Source organism: Pelodiscus sinensis, chromosome 10 (genome assembly GCF_052426305.1).
Source record: "Pelodiscus sinensis isolate ZL-2025 chromosome 10, ASM5242630v1, whole genome shotgun sequence".
NCBI lineage: Eukaryota > Metazoa > Chordata > Testudines > Trionychidae > Pelodiscus > Pelodiscus sinensis.
The window spans coordinates 7,359,796-7,374,041 of record NC_143061.1 but is presented as its reverse complement, the minus strand read 5'-3'; the positions used below and the strand labels follow the sequence as shown (position 1 = coordinate 7,374,041).

Here is a 14,246-nt window from a genome sequence, read left to right as displayed (position 1 = left end):
CAGAGTGAGGGCAGTCGGCTTCAGCAATATTACTGAGCATTGCTCAGTACAAACACAAATCTAGGGGGGCACATGACCCCTCTAAGGAGGCACATGACCCTGCATGACTCCCCCCACATCACCTCCGGAGGGGGCCACTCTGAGACCTACATAGCCTAGTCCAACATGGCAAGGCTCCAGACTGAACGGAAGAAGCACTAAGATGCCCCACTCTGGCTGCAGTATTTGTAGGTTTTCTGGGAGCAGGTCTGCCCTGGACTCTTTTGCAAAGAAGGCTCCGAGACCCCTCTCCTGGAGTTTGAGGTCTCAGCCGGTTGTGAATATTCCACTCAAAAGTTTCTGGATGAAAAATGCCTTTGTTTCCAAAATCAAAAAATTAGACACACGATGTTTGCAGTGCTGGAGCAGGCAAGTGGGTCCCCGGGCATGAGAGGATAAGGCAGGGGTGGAAACTCATGTTTATAGAAACATGTCAATTTAAAACAAAAACTGAAACCAAAGAACATTTTGAATATTCATTTTGAAATTTCAAAATTGGGGGCTTTTTATTTTATTTTTCATTTGTACATTTGCGTCATGCTTTATATTATTTTGTGACATGTCCATAGCAATAATACATAACCTGGATCTTTGCCACAGACGTGTCACACTCTGACATGATATACATAGTAGCCCAATGTCTGAGAGTCTGTAACACTGAAATGCTGGCTGTTCCCTCTGGGCGGCCCGTGTTGCATGGGGAGTGCGGGGCCCAAACGGCCGCTTGCTTCCCTGTGGCAGCCCGGCTGAGTGGCGCAGAAGTCAGCTGAGAACCACGGTGGGAGGGGAAGGTGGGCGGGGCAGTGATGTGCGGCATGACAGCGACTTCAGGCCCCGCCCCCTGGCCGTGAACATCACTACCCCACCCTCCTCCACCTCCCGCCATGGCGCTCGGCTGACTTCTGCACCGCTCAGCCAGGCCGCCGCATGGGAGCAAGTGGCGCAAGCGACCGTTTGGGCTCCACGCTCCCCATGCAGCATGAGAAGCACAGAGCCCAAAAGGCCACTTGGGCTCTGCGGTCCCCCGAGTGAGAGGCAGGAGGGGGAGAAGAAGAGAAAGAGAGAGACAGAGAGAGCGGTAGGAGGCGGAGGAGAGCTGAGAGGGGAGGGAGGCAGTAGGAGGAGGAGAGAGAGAGAGAGAGAGAGAGAGGCCGGAGGCTCAAGAGAGAAGACTGACATGGAGAAGAGACCTGAAAATCCCGTCGTCTTATGACAGGCTAATTGACTAGTCATATATATAGTAGCCCAATGTCTGAGAGTCTCTAACACTGAAATGCTGGCTGTTCCCTCTGGACGATCTGTGCTGCATGGCCATGTATATCACCGCCCCGCCCCCCCTTCACCTGCCACCGTGGCACTCGTCTGAGTTCTGTGCCATTCAGCCGGGCTGCCGCGGGGGAGCAAGCGGAGCAAGCGACCGTTTGGGCTCCCCCGAGGCGGCCTGGCTGAGCGGTGCAGAACTCAGCCGAGCGCCATGGCGGGAGGGAAAGGGGGCGGGGCGGTGACGTACACGGCCCTGCCTCCGGCCGTGTATGTCACTAGGGTAGGGTAAAAAAAAAAAAAATGGACACACTTGATCGGGGACAGGAGGGGGGAGGGACCAGCAGGGAGAGAAGTGGGACTGGCTGGGCGGCAGGGGGGAGGTGTGTCAGAGGCAGCGTAGCTGGCCAGGAGAGAACGAGGGAGGGGCAGCCGGCGGGAAGCAAAGTTGGTCTGGGGTGGGAGTCGGGGGCAGTGAGACTGGCCATAGGAAATCGGGAGGAGGAACAGGCTGGCGGGGGGCAGGGAGAGGGAATCGGCCAGCGGGGAGCTGGACTCATCCGGGTGCGTGCATCCCCGACAGAGACAGAGGAGAGCGGAGAGAGAGTGAGAGGAAGGTTGGGGAGAAGAGAAAGAGAGAGACGGAGCAGAGAGAGAGTGAGAAGCAGAAGGAGGAGAAGAGAAAGAAAGAGACGGAGAGAGAGGCAGAAGGTGGAGGAGAGCTGAGAGAGGGGGGGAGGCAGTAGGAGGAGGAGAGAGAGAGACGGAGCGAGAGACCGGAGGCTCAGGAGAGAAGACGGATGTGGAGGAGAGACCTGAAAATCCCATCTTATGACGGGCTAATTGGCTAGTACTGTAATAGTTACAATATTTTATTATTGCTTTATTTTTAAAATCATTAAAGGGCAGCTGCCGCTCGGTACTGACTGAAACATCAGATCTTTTTTTCTAGATCTGAGTCTCCTGTTTGAGTTGTAACTCAACAGTCTGATATGCTGAAATTTGAAATAATGTAAAAATGATAAAAACAACATGAAGATTATAATTCAAAATCAAGCCAACATTTCAAAATCCCCAACAAAAATTTGAAATTCTGGAACAAACACTTTCCAAATTCAAACATTTTTCAGAAATTCTCTTCCACGAGAAATCCATGAAAAGAAAAACAAATTTCAAAATGTGGAAATTTCCGGTGAAACAGGCATTCTGAGTAGGTGTATGGGGAGTTATTCTCTCATGAGCGGACATTGGTATAACCAGGGCTTCAATTCAGAGCTCCAGTAAATACTGTCAAACCCAAGGGGCTGAAGTTCTAATCTCGTGGCCCACAGCTGAAGCGTGGAACTCTGTGGGGAGAGATCATGGGGACATTTGCGGGAGAGAGATCGTGAGGAGCCCTGGGAAATACCGTAGGAGAATTTAAGCCCTGGGTATAATGGTACCAATGCTGAACGTTCTGCTCATCCCCTCTAGCACCAGAGGCTGCAAGCTGGTTCCTCATCCCGTCGGCCTTCCTCTCCGCAGCAGAAAGATTCTTGCCATGTCCCTCTCCTGGATTCTTTTCTCTCCCTTGCCCCCCCCCCCACACACACACACACTCCATACCTGACGTTGCTGGCCTGACTCCTTATCAGTTCAATGATCTTGCCTGCATTGCTGACATTGGCATCCATGAAGATGAAGAGCTGACGCGGGTAACCGCGGTGAAGAGGCTGCCCCAGGATCCAGGTCAGAGCAGCTAGGAGGTTGGTCCCATGCATGTCTGCCCGTAACTTCTGTATGTGCTCACAGGCCAGTCTGAAGTTCTCCTGTGAACACAAAGAGTGTGGATTACAGGGCACCCCACGCCCACAGAATTACCCCCGAATTCTCACTCTTCTTCCCTCTGACATGTCTACAATCCCACCACGCTGTGGCCATGCTGAAGCAAGGAGCTGGATACCAAGCACCGATCTGTTGGCCCGTGCTGCTCATGCCATGGGAGTAGCCAACTTTCAATCGAAGAGCCAGAGAAAAAAGATGCTGGTGTTAAACAAGGTCACAATGAGAATGCACCAAACAGCCATGTCCCTTGAAGAGGCATGGAGGGGCTGTGCTGCAGGGATGTGCATCAGGGGGCCTTGACTTGGGAGGGGCTGGACTTGAGGGGGGGGTCAACATGAGGCAGGCAAGGAGGGTGGGAGGCTTCAGATAGGCATGAGGGAAGGGGATTGGTGCATGGGGGCCCTAAAGCCAGGTTGTGATGGCACCTGGTGATGAGGGACAGAGGTCTTCACATGCCTCACACTCACATTGCTGCAGGGCTTGCTTGCTGGGAAGAGGGCTTTGATGTGGGAGCCGAATCCAGCAATGTTCAGCAAGGTGCCTGAAGGGAGGCTCTTCACTGCCACCAGCAAGGCCTCCTGGGAAGAAATGAAATACAGCAGGTGGGGCCAGTGACGACAGGGCTGGGGGAGAGCGAGGCTGATAAGCTGTAAGCGGGACACCCCCTGTCCAGGAATACACACCACTCCCTACGGAGGAGATCTACCACGCTGGGAAACCATCTTCCAGGGGAAGGGCTGAGAAGCCCACTGCTTGGAACATGTGGCGCTGGGACAAAGCCTTGGCACATGGGCCAGAGAGAACACTCTTGCATTGCCTGACACCTCTCAATGAGCACGCTCTCTGGGACCCCTCCCTCTGTGGCACAAGGCACGAGCCCCCTTTCTGTGGAGTCACTCCCCAGCACTTGGCTCTCCCTGGGCAACTGAGCCAAGTCACTTCCCTCCTCTGAGTTTTAGACACCCTCCTGTGGCCTTTCCAGGTCAGCTGAGTGAGGCTGCTCCATGCACAAGGCCCAGAGCAGAAGGAGGGATGGAGACTGTTGAGGGAGAAGCAGATAAATGCATAGCCGAGGCTGGACTCATTGCGAGGAAGGAGGCAGGAGGCAATGTGAAGAAGAGCAGCCGCAGGAAGAAACCGGGCTGTGCAGGGCCTTGAAAGGGAGGACAAGCTTGTCTTTGATGCAGTCAAGCAAGGGAGCTCCCGAGTGGCTGTAAGGGTGTGCTGGGGTAGATGTATCAGGCAATGCAGAGGATCCTCGCCTTTGGAATGGGCGAGAGGGGAGTCATGTCGGGGTATTTCCGGTTAAGCCTACAGGGCATATCTTCAGTTGCTTAAGTGCTACTTCAGCCACTGAGGGTACGTCTAGACTACAGACTTTTGTCGGCAAAGCCTCCGTCGAAAAAGAACGTCTAGACTACAGCCAGTTTTGTCAACAAAGCAAGCCGCTTTTTCGACAGAGTTTAGATGCTCTCTTTTGAAAAAGCACGGTGTGGATGCAATAGCAATTTGACATAACTCTGTTGAAAAAAGGCGTTATTCCTCGTAGAACGAGATTTACCGCCATCGACAAAACTGCTGCGTTCTGTCAACTCACTGTCGACAGAACTCGGCGGTAGTGTAGATGCAGGTATAGTTTTTTTGACAAAAGTCCTCTTTTTTCAACAAAATCCTGTAGTCTAGACACACCCTGGCTGTTTCTACATTGACGCCCTTTTCCGGAAAAGGGATGCTAATGAGACCAGTCGGAATTGCAAATGCCCCAGGGATTTAAATTTTCCCCGCGGCATTTGCATGAACATGGCTGCTGATTTTTTCCGGCTCGGGGCTTTGCCGGAGAAAAGTGTCAGTCTAGACAGGTATCTTTCGGAAAATAAACCCTTTCCCGCAAGATCCCTTATTCCTGATTTTAGGTAGGAATAAGGGATCTTCCGGAGAAGGGTTTATTTTCTGAAAGATACCTGTCTAGACGGGTGCTTTTCTCCGGCAAAGCCCCGAGCCAGAAAAAAGCGGCAGCCATGTTCATGCAAATACCACAGGGAAAATTTAAATCCCCGGGGCATTTGCAATTCCGACTGGTCTCATTAGCATCCCTTTTCCGGAAAAGGGTGCCAATGTAGACACAGCCCCTGAGTTACGGTGAAGCTATGTACTGATGGAGCTTATCTGCCCCTATATATCTATACACACGTTAGATACGGCCAAGGATTCCAGGGTGTCCCAGACAAGGCAGTCACATGCTGTCACTGTTTCAGTCCCTCTCCCCAAACGGGACAGCTGCATTTTCCCATGATGAGTCTCCGTCTATTTGCAGCTCATTTTTTCTAATTTCCTTAGGTTTTTTTATATCCTCATCCTGCCCTCAATGGTGCTTGTATCACCTCCTCAGTTAGTCTCATCTGTGAACTTCATTAAGATGCTGTTTGCTTCTCTTTCAGATCATTACATGAAGATGATGAGGATTAATTAGCTCATGTTTATACAGCACCTTAACTATGTGTAACACTATGTACGTGCTAAGTACTACTATTAGAGAGACTTGGTGGGTGGGAGAATAGCTTTTATTGCACCAGCTACAAGATTTACCGGGCTTTGCTTGAGTCCCTCAGGGCAGGGGGCTGAGCATGTGGGGGGGTGTAGGAGTCAGGGCAGGAGCTTGGGCATATGCGGGGGCTCAAAGCAGGATGCTGGGGATGTGGGAGTCAGGACAGGGGCTAAGGGATGTGGGAGTTGCAGGAGTGAGTGCTGGGGGAAAGCAGTGGCTCTGGGCAGGGAGCTGGAGGTGTGCGAGGGTGCAAGAGTCAGGGCTTGAGGGTATGAGGGGCTGGGCAGGGGGTTACTGTGTGTGGATGCTGGAGTCAGGGTTCGCGGATGAGGATGGGCTTCAGGTCAGGGAGCTGGTTATAAAAGGAAGCTGCATACCAAATTTGGTAGCCCTAGCTCTTCCTGTTTAGGAGGAGTTTTTAAACAAACAGACAGACAGACAGACGTGTTTGCTCACAAACTCTCTCAAATATACAGTAGATTTAAGACAATTTTTTCTGAGCCACTCAATCTCAAATAGCTGAGTCAGCACTGATGTCATTCCCCTCCTCATTTTCTAATGGGTTTCTCTCACTATCCCTCCCTTCCCCCTACCATTTATCTAAAAGCCCTTCTTATTAATAACATCTTCAATCTGCCTTGTCTTTTCGCCGCAGTGTGGATTGACACTGCATGTTGTTCAGTTACCTCCTCCCTTCTGTCTCTGATACAGACCAGTTTGTTCGATGTCTATCTGACTTCCTTCCATTGTAACCTCTGAAATCACTCCCCATTAGACAAAGTATTTTCAGATGTAACTAATGAGTCTTGCCTTTTCAGCATCTCATTTCCCTTCCTACCAACCCAGGCAAAAGCATGAGAAAAGAAACAGTCTTACACCCTGCTCGGTGGGCAGCAGGCTTGGGCTCTGGAGGACTCAGCAAGGAAGCAAACTGCAGTCTGTTTTCTCCAAAGAAAATGGCAGGACCTGGCCCCGCCCCACAACATTCAAATCCAGGGATCATTAGCAAGTCCCTCGGCTGACCTCAAATGCAGCAGGGGCAAGATGGGGAATAGAGGTAGTGACCGGTTAAGTAGTCGACCAACCAAGGAGATTAACACAGTCTCAGTCTGCCCTGATAAAAAAATCTGAGGGCTCTGTGTGGCCTAATCTTTCCTTCCTCTCATCTCACCCCTAATGGGAAGGCTCAAGACAGATCAATGATTCATCCGCAGGATTCACAGCCACCCTGGATTCTGCTTGCTCCTGGTTTACTTCCCCTGCACCCGAGCTGGGCTCCTTTCCCCCCTGACCTTGATCCGTCTGATGTTGGGGCTGCTCATGCTGCTGCTCTGGTCAACGAGGAAGAGGATTTCCCGGGTGGTTGTCTGGAGGTCGGCGGGCATGCTGCCCACCTCCGGGCAGAAGTTCAGCATCAGGACCGGGTTGTGGTAGATGTCTTTGTGGAACCTCTTCTGAACAAAGGCCACCTATGAGCACGAGAGGGACAGGAGAGTGGTGGGCTCCAACTTCGCCCTTCCAGAGGCACTTCCTGTTGAGCATCATACGCTGTAGCCCAGGGGTAGCTGTTTTCCCCTCCTGACCTTCTCTCACCCCAGTGCTCCCACTGGCTGGGACACCTCCCCTCCCAGATCCTCCCTGCCAAAGACCCTCTAGGACTGGTCACCTGTCTGTCCCCATCACTGTCCTTCTTGGCGATTCGCATGTAATCCCGACGACTCCTGATGTGTGCTTCATACTCCTGGTATGTCATGGCACCCGCCTCAATAACCAAGTGAGGGTGATGGGGCTCTGGACAAAAGGAAACACATCAGAGAAGTCAGTGGCTCCCTCCCTGTGGCCTTGGGGCTTCCTGGTGATCTGCAGAACATGGACTCATGCAGACCCAGCATTGGGGAAATGATGTGTTGGGAGGGGAGCGGTGTCCACGAAAGGCCCTCTCCCTTCTGATGTGGACACACCTGCTCCCTTCCCCACAGTGTTACCAGCTGGGAGATTCTTGGGTTGCAGTCACCAAGAGCTTCCCACAGCCCGCGCTCCTGCTAGGAGAGGCCTTGAGCATCCTGAATTTCCCCTGCCATGCTTCCTTTACCCAAGCTGGGAACTCCATGTTAAAAGCATGCACCCAGCATAATACTGGTTCGCATGTGCCTCTTACCACAGGGGTACAAGATAATCTCCAGATTCCTGTCACACCGGTGCTCCTCGGCCAAGGTAACGCAAATGGTAGAGGCAGAGCTGGCATAAGGGTTTGCATCAGCCCGTAGGGCATGCGATGGGCTCTCCAAGCCTGCAGGGCAAAGGAAGAATAAGAAGCAGAAGTTACAATTGCTAAGGGCTGGGGGAAGTAGAGGGTAAGGTTGTTTTTAAAGATATTCAGGCTTTGCTGCACTCGGTGTTGTAAGAGCTAACCAGCTTAGAAGCCTAAATCTCATTTTCAAAAGGTATTTAGGAGACAAAATCCCATTGAGGGCTGATGGGATTTAGGCACCTAAATCAACTAGATGTTGCAATATTGAGTGGACATAATCATCCAGTCTCAGCTCTGGATCATCAGGCCCGACCTTTGGGCAAGGAGAGCGAGGCAGTTGCCTTGGGCCCTGCGCATTCAGGGCCCCGTGCTGCCCGGCTCCTGGCCCCGCCCACCTGGCCACGCCCACCTGGTTCCACGAGGAGTAACAGGGATTTAAAAATGGCGGCGCCCGGCAAGATGCAAATGAAGCCCGAGATATTTAAATCCCGGGCTTCAGTTGCAACTTCGAATGACTACATTAACCACCCTAGTTCGAACTAGGGTGGTAATGTAGACATACCCTAACATCCATACCCCTCACTTTTTCTTTTTCTTTTTTTTTTTTTTTGCAGTGCAGCCATAAACTAAGTCCCTGTTGCATCCACTGGATGCCTGGGTTTTATTTTTTTGAAAACTTGTGGTCTGTTATGCCAATTCTCTCTCTCCCTTACCTCCTGCTGTTCCTCCCTTGCAGAGGATAAAGGGGGTGACTGCAAATGGATAACAATTACACCCAGAAGGCTATGCTCAAAGAGCGCAATGGTTGCGAAGACAAACACTGAAAAGTTAGGAAGTGTCAGAACTCAGATTGCCTTGGCCATCTGAATTCAGGCCCTAGTGCACATGCATTTTGACACCATCTTTAATCGTATGATCACATAGGATTTTTTCCAAAGCGCTCCTGCCTCACTGAATAAATGAGATATTATTCAATATTTTTACCCTCCCATTCAGTGTGTTGCTCCAGACCTTCTTTACTCCCCACCATTCACACCCTGCACTGAATTCAAAACTGTTCATTCTCTCCTGAATGTTTTTATAACACCTGCCGCAAGCGGAGGGCTGCTCCAACCCCACTGGGCCCCCAGGTGAGGCCGCCAGCCAGCAGCTGCCCCAGGCATCTGGCTTCTGGGGCTGGGAGCTGGCAACCAGCCCTACGCAGGGCTGGGAGGAGAAGCTCTGCAGGCTGGGGCTACTACAGCCAGGCTGGAGTGGTCCCCTGTCTGGGATCCCATTTAGTCAGTTAACTGGTTAAACACTGGGTTAACCTAACATTTAACCTGTTAACTGATTAATCTGGATTTTACATCTCTTGTTCAAATCAGCAACTGACTTGTGCCCTACACTACAAATGATGGCGAACCCTCTCCACTCCCCCAGGTCTCTGTCAGTCTGACCTAGGAGAAAATTCCTTCACAGCCACAAATCTAGTGATCAGTTAGAAATTCAGCACGTGGGCAAGACTGAGAAGCCAGGAACCTAGCTAACTCAGAATCTTCCACTCTAGGGTCCCTCTCCAGCCATTATTTGCTATTAGCAGTTGCAGACCAGCCACATATCATGGTAGACACTCTCATATACCATCCGCTCCATAAATCTATCAAGCTCAGTCTTGAAACCAGTTAGATGTGTTGCTTCCACTGCTCTCCATGGAAGGCTGTTACTCACATGCAAGTACTGCACTCACATGCAAGTACTCACACACAAATGTGCACATACCCTAGCTTCCATACACAAAAGTATTTATGCCAACACACACACACACACACTCAGGCAGATACAAGCACAAGGGCATGTGCACACACAGGGCCATGCATGCACATGCTCACACAGACAAACACTTATGCATGCACACAGATGTGCATTCACACACATGCTTACTCAAGTGCATACAAACAACGGCCATGCGCACAACCATTTACGCTCACACAGGGGCATGGATTTAAACATATTTGCTAGGAGGGACGGTAAACCTTTGGAGGCCTTGCAGAAGGAGAAAGCAAGAGACTTGGAGGACAGGGTGGAAATGAATGGAAAGGATCAGGAAAGGGGCCCTATACATGGAGGCAGTCTAAAAGAGGCTGAGAGCCCTTTGCCCATCCCACTTGGCCAAAACCTTCCCTGAGCATTCCTCCCTGTTCACCCTTCCCTCATCTCCACACACAGACACTCACCTGACTGTGGCCTCCACTAAACCTGCCAATGGCTAGTCACTCCCCCGTGTAATATTCACACCAGTGCTCAGTACCAACATCCCTGCGTCCAGCTCTGGGGAGGCAGAGAAAAGCCTCTTTGATGTCTAGAAAGGATTGCAGGATGCTCCCAATGCAGCTGGGCCCCTTTGGCATCTCTCTTCCTAGCACACCTCCCCCTCCTACCAGAGAGGGGTCTACTACAGACCACGGAGCGCCAAGAGACATTCTCTCCAGACTGATGCATGGTGAGGTCGGAGTGCAGCACCTCAGAGATAGATGGGCCACGTGCCAACGCTAATGGGATCGATTCCCCTCGTCTCTTAGACACACACTCCAGCCTCTGTGCAATTCATCCCCATCACATCCCTTCCGCTCCCCCAGCCATTCCTGTTTCATTTATCTGAGGAGGATATTGGCTAAATGATAAAGAGCGAGGCTTTCACTGCTGGGTCTAAGTGCGAGCGGGCAAGACCACATATGAAGTGAGCTGATTGGTCTCAGGTCAGCTATCCCATAAATCCCTGATGTGCAATGGCATTTGGGGGCAGGAGTAAGCCAAATGGCTCGCCCACTCGCCTGTCTCAGACGCCCTCTGATCCTTCCTACTTTCCTTGACTCATCCCAGAGCTGCCTTTATATAAGGACACCATTAATAATAGAACAGGGTGTTTGGGTTCCTCAGCTGACCCTCCTGGTTATAAGGCACTGGAACACGCGGAGATGTTAATCAGTTCCAGCTGGATATAATGGAGGTAGCAGCAGCTATTTGACCAGAGGAATCTATGGGTGTTTTTGTCTGCAGTGAGTGCCTGGGTTGGAGTTTTGTGATCATAAATTCAGCAAAGAAGGGGATGGGTTTTGCCTCTCTCAGATTGAGTATATTGGAGCACAGTAAGAATGCCAGTGTCTATCAATGCCAAGTTGTGAACCAAACGTCTCTCTGCCCTGATAGACAAATGTCTCTCTGCCTTAATCAGAGCTGACAAGTCTCAGGTAGAGAGATCATCAGGCAAGGACACTGGGGAGGGTCGGACGGACCAGGTCAACACGCAAGGAATTCCTTAGCTATGTTGGGATGATATGTTAGTTCAGCCAATACTTTAGTTGTATTGTTCATAGGCTAGAGCAAGAATGAGGGTCAGTGTAGAGAGATTAATAAGACTGGGACTTTTCAGATTAGAAAAGAAATGACTAAGGGGGGATATGATAGAGGTCTATAAAATCATGACTGATGTGGAGAAAGTGAATAAAGAAGAGTTATTTACTTGTTCCCATAACACAAGAACTAGGAGATGAAATTAATAGGCAGCAGGTATAAAACAAATAAAAGAAAGTATTTCTTCCCACAATGCACAGTCAACCTGTGGAACTCCTTGCCAGAGGATGTTGTAAAGGCCAGGCCTTTAACAAGGTTCAAAAAAGAACTAGTTAAATTCATAGAGGATAGGTCCATCAATGGCTATGCCAGGATGGGCAGGAAAGGTGTACCTTGCCTCTGCTTGTCAGAAGCTGGGAATGGGTGACAGGGAGGGATCACTTGACGGTTACCTGTTCTGTTCATCCCCTCTGAGGCATCTGGAAGTGGCCATTGTTGGCAGACAGGATACTGGGCTAGGTGGACCTTTGGTCTGACCCAGTGTGGATGTTCTTATGTTATTAAGGGATGGAACAGAGGGGCAGGTCGTAGCTTTTCCCTTAAACACCAAAGGGAAATGTCTTCAGGAATGAGGTGCATCATCAAATATTCGTTGTTTCATGGGACAGCTCTCATTTTAGCCCCAAAGTTGCCCTACATTCCACAAAAATTCACTGTCTCCCTCTAGGTTTAATTGTTGGAAACTGCTTCTATCGGAAACAGACTCATCACTCTGAGCAGCCAGAGCCATTCACACTACGGAATGAATCCTGTAACTGCAACGTAATATCGATTTTTGGCGCCCTTAAATCTGGGCCTGTGTCACATTCTGCAACCCCTGTGTGAGCCTTGGTAGGGGACGGGTAGGATCAGCAAGCTAAGGAGCTGAGGGCTGGAATAGCCGACTGTGGGGGGCCAGGAGAGAGGGCCATGAACAGTGCTGCATGTGTCTAATCCCAGGGCTGAACTGCAGATGGAGATTTGGGAACACTAGATGGGCTGATAGGGAGAGGCTAGACCCTCCCTCTCAGAGTTGTTGCCCACACTCTGTCCAGCTCTATTTACCCTTCACTTCCAGGAGCATTGATGACCCACCAAAAGAGTGAGAAAAACAAGCTGACCGAGTCACATCACCCTCATACCTGCCAGCAGGCAAGGCCCCTTCACCAGCAGCTCAAAGGAGAACTCATAGGGGAAGGGGTTGTAGACCTGGCCCCTGAAAATGTCTGTGTTCTCGGGAGGCATGATGAATGACTGTTCACTTCGCAGGCCAGTAGCTCCAAAGCAGCTAGTGGGACTGAAACAAAAGACAAGTCAGTCACGAGCTGATCGCAAAGGGTGGGTTTGGCCTGCTGGGGAAAGTTAGCCTCTGCTGTGCTCAGCAGCCTGCAGAAATCCCTCATCCAGAGCAGCATCTCTCCCTATCAGTGCAGAGTGCTTCTGCCATGCTCTCCTTAGCTTCCCAGCAGCTGGGAGATTAACAGGCTCCTCTGATGATACCCTGGGATGGGCATCAAACTTCAGTGCACACATGGGTATCTCAGGGAGTTCATGGGGACTTCACTATCATGTCAGTCCAGCGGAAATCCACAGTTCATCAAGGAAGCATGAAGCATCTTCCTGAACCTCAACATCCTCCTGCATTTACCAGGTAATTCCAGGTCTGCCCCAGTGAACACACAGCCAGAAACAAGGACAGCCAGGAAAATGTGGGAAGCCACAACTGGGAGACACGGACAAACACTTTAGCATGAGACTCTGTGTTCAGGTTTGGTGAAGTTAAGGTGCATTCTGGGAATCTCCTCAGAGAGGAGGTGACCACAGAACCGTCCCTTATCCCCTCCCCTTTAGCCCCTTTGCTTTCCTTTCCTCCCTCGCCTCCCAGGACCTCGGCAACCCCCACTATGGCATAGACTCTGAGAAAGCCATGAAAATCACCATAGGGCCAACCTGTCGTCACACAAGCCTCCTGGCTCACTCGCACTTTCCGGGATGGACACCACGAGGGGCGTGAGGATGGAGGGAAAGGTGATGTGGAGTGCACCATCTGGCAGGGTTGACAGCTCCTGGCTGCTGCTGAAGACCACAGTCAGGATTTCTGAGGGTCCAACGGGGCCCGTGCTGAGGATGAAGGTGGAACGCTTTAAATCTTCATCAAGGATCAGGTGACCTGGGCAGAAAAGCAACAAGAGGAAGTCTGCAGGCAGATTCTACAGGACAGGCATTTAGAGCATTGAGCTGGTGTTCACAGTTACAGACCAGCACCAGGACAGGAGACGAGGCCTTTGGCCCTGGACAGTCTCAAGCTGGAATAGAGAGGCTAGTGGGCTTATTAGTCATTACTCATTAAATATTACCAGTGTGCTCAGCAGCATACAAACATATTGAAAGATACAGCCATTGCCCCTAGGAGTCTAAGGTCTGCTCCCATTACAAAGTGAAGCGGACGTAAACCACCTTGCAGCCACCTAGCTGTGTATGTGTCTACACTTGAATTTGTCTCTGTGACGGACCCGCACTGGACCTGCAAGGGTTAACCAGATGGATAACGGCTGAGAGCGATGGATAAAACTGTCGTGGAGGCCCTTTGCAATCTCTCCTAGCGGGTTCTATGGAGGGCAGCCTTATTTCTTCCTCTGCGGTAGGACACTTTCACATACCAGTCAGCCATAGTTTCAGTAGATTCCATTGCAGTAAACAGCATATAGACTGTTTAGCAGCGTATAGACTCAGGCTTCATGATAACAATCGCAGATGTGCTCTTTCTGCCTCTGTTACCCTCAGGAATGAGACCAGTTAAACACCACCACCTATGGAAAATGGTGCCAGTATTCAGTGACATTGGCCGATACCGGTGGTTTTTAACCAGTTGTCTGCATACTCCACAGATTATATCTCAGAGGTCCACAAAAGGTTGTTGTTACCTTAGAACAGTGGTTTTCAATCTGTGGTCTG

General features: G+C 50.7%; 1 protein-coding gene across 1 annotated transcript in view; it reads right to left on the bottom strand.

Moving 5' to 3' along the window:
* Positions 1-14,246, bottom strand: part of VWA5B2 (von Willebrand factor A domain containing 5B2) — a 47,796-nt gene that overhangs the window by 12,811 nt on the left and 20,739 nt on the right. The window contains exons 4-10 of the mRNA XM_025179191.3: positions 13,242-13,461; positions 12,434-12,588; positions 7,827-7,958; positions 7,335-7,459; positions 6,961-7,137; positions 3,591-3,701; positions 2,905-3,107 (exon numbers count right to left, since the gene is read on the bottom strand). Of these exons, the coding sequence (XP_025034976.3) occupies positions 2,905-3,107; positions 3,591-3,701; positions 6,961-7,137; positions 7,335-7,459; positions 7,827-7,958; positions 12,434-12,588; positions 13,242-13,461 (1,123 nt within the window). The remainder of the gene's footprint in view (positions 1-2,904; positions 3,108-3,590; positions 3,702-6,960; positions 7,138-7,334; positions 7,460-7,826; positions 7,959-12,433; positions 12,589-13,241; positions 13,462-14,246) is intronic.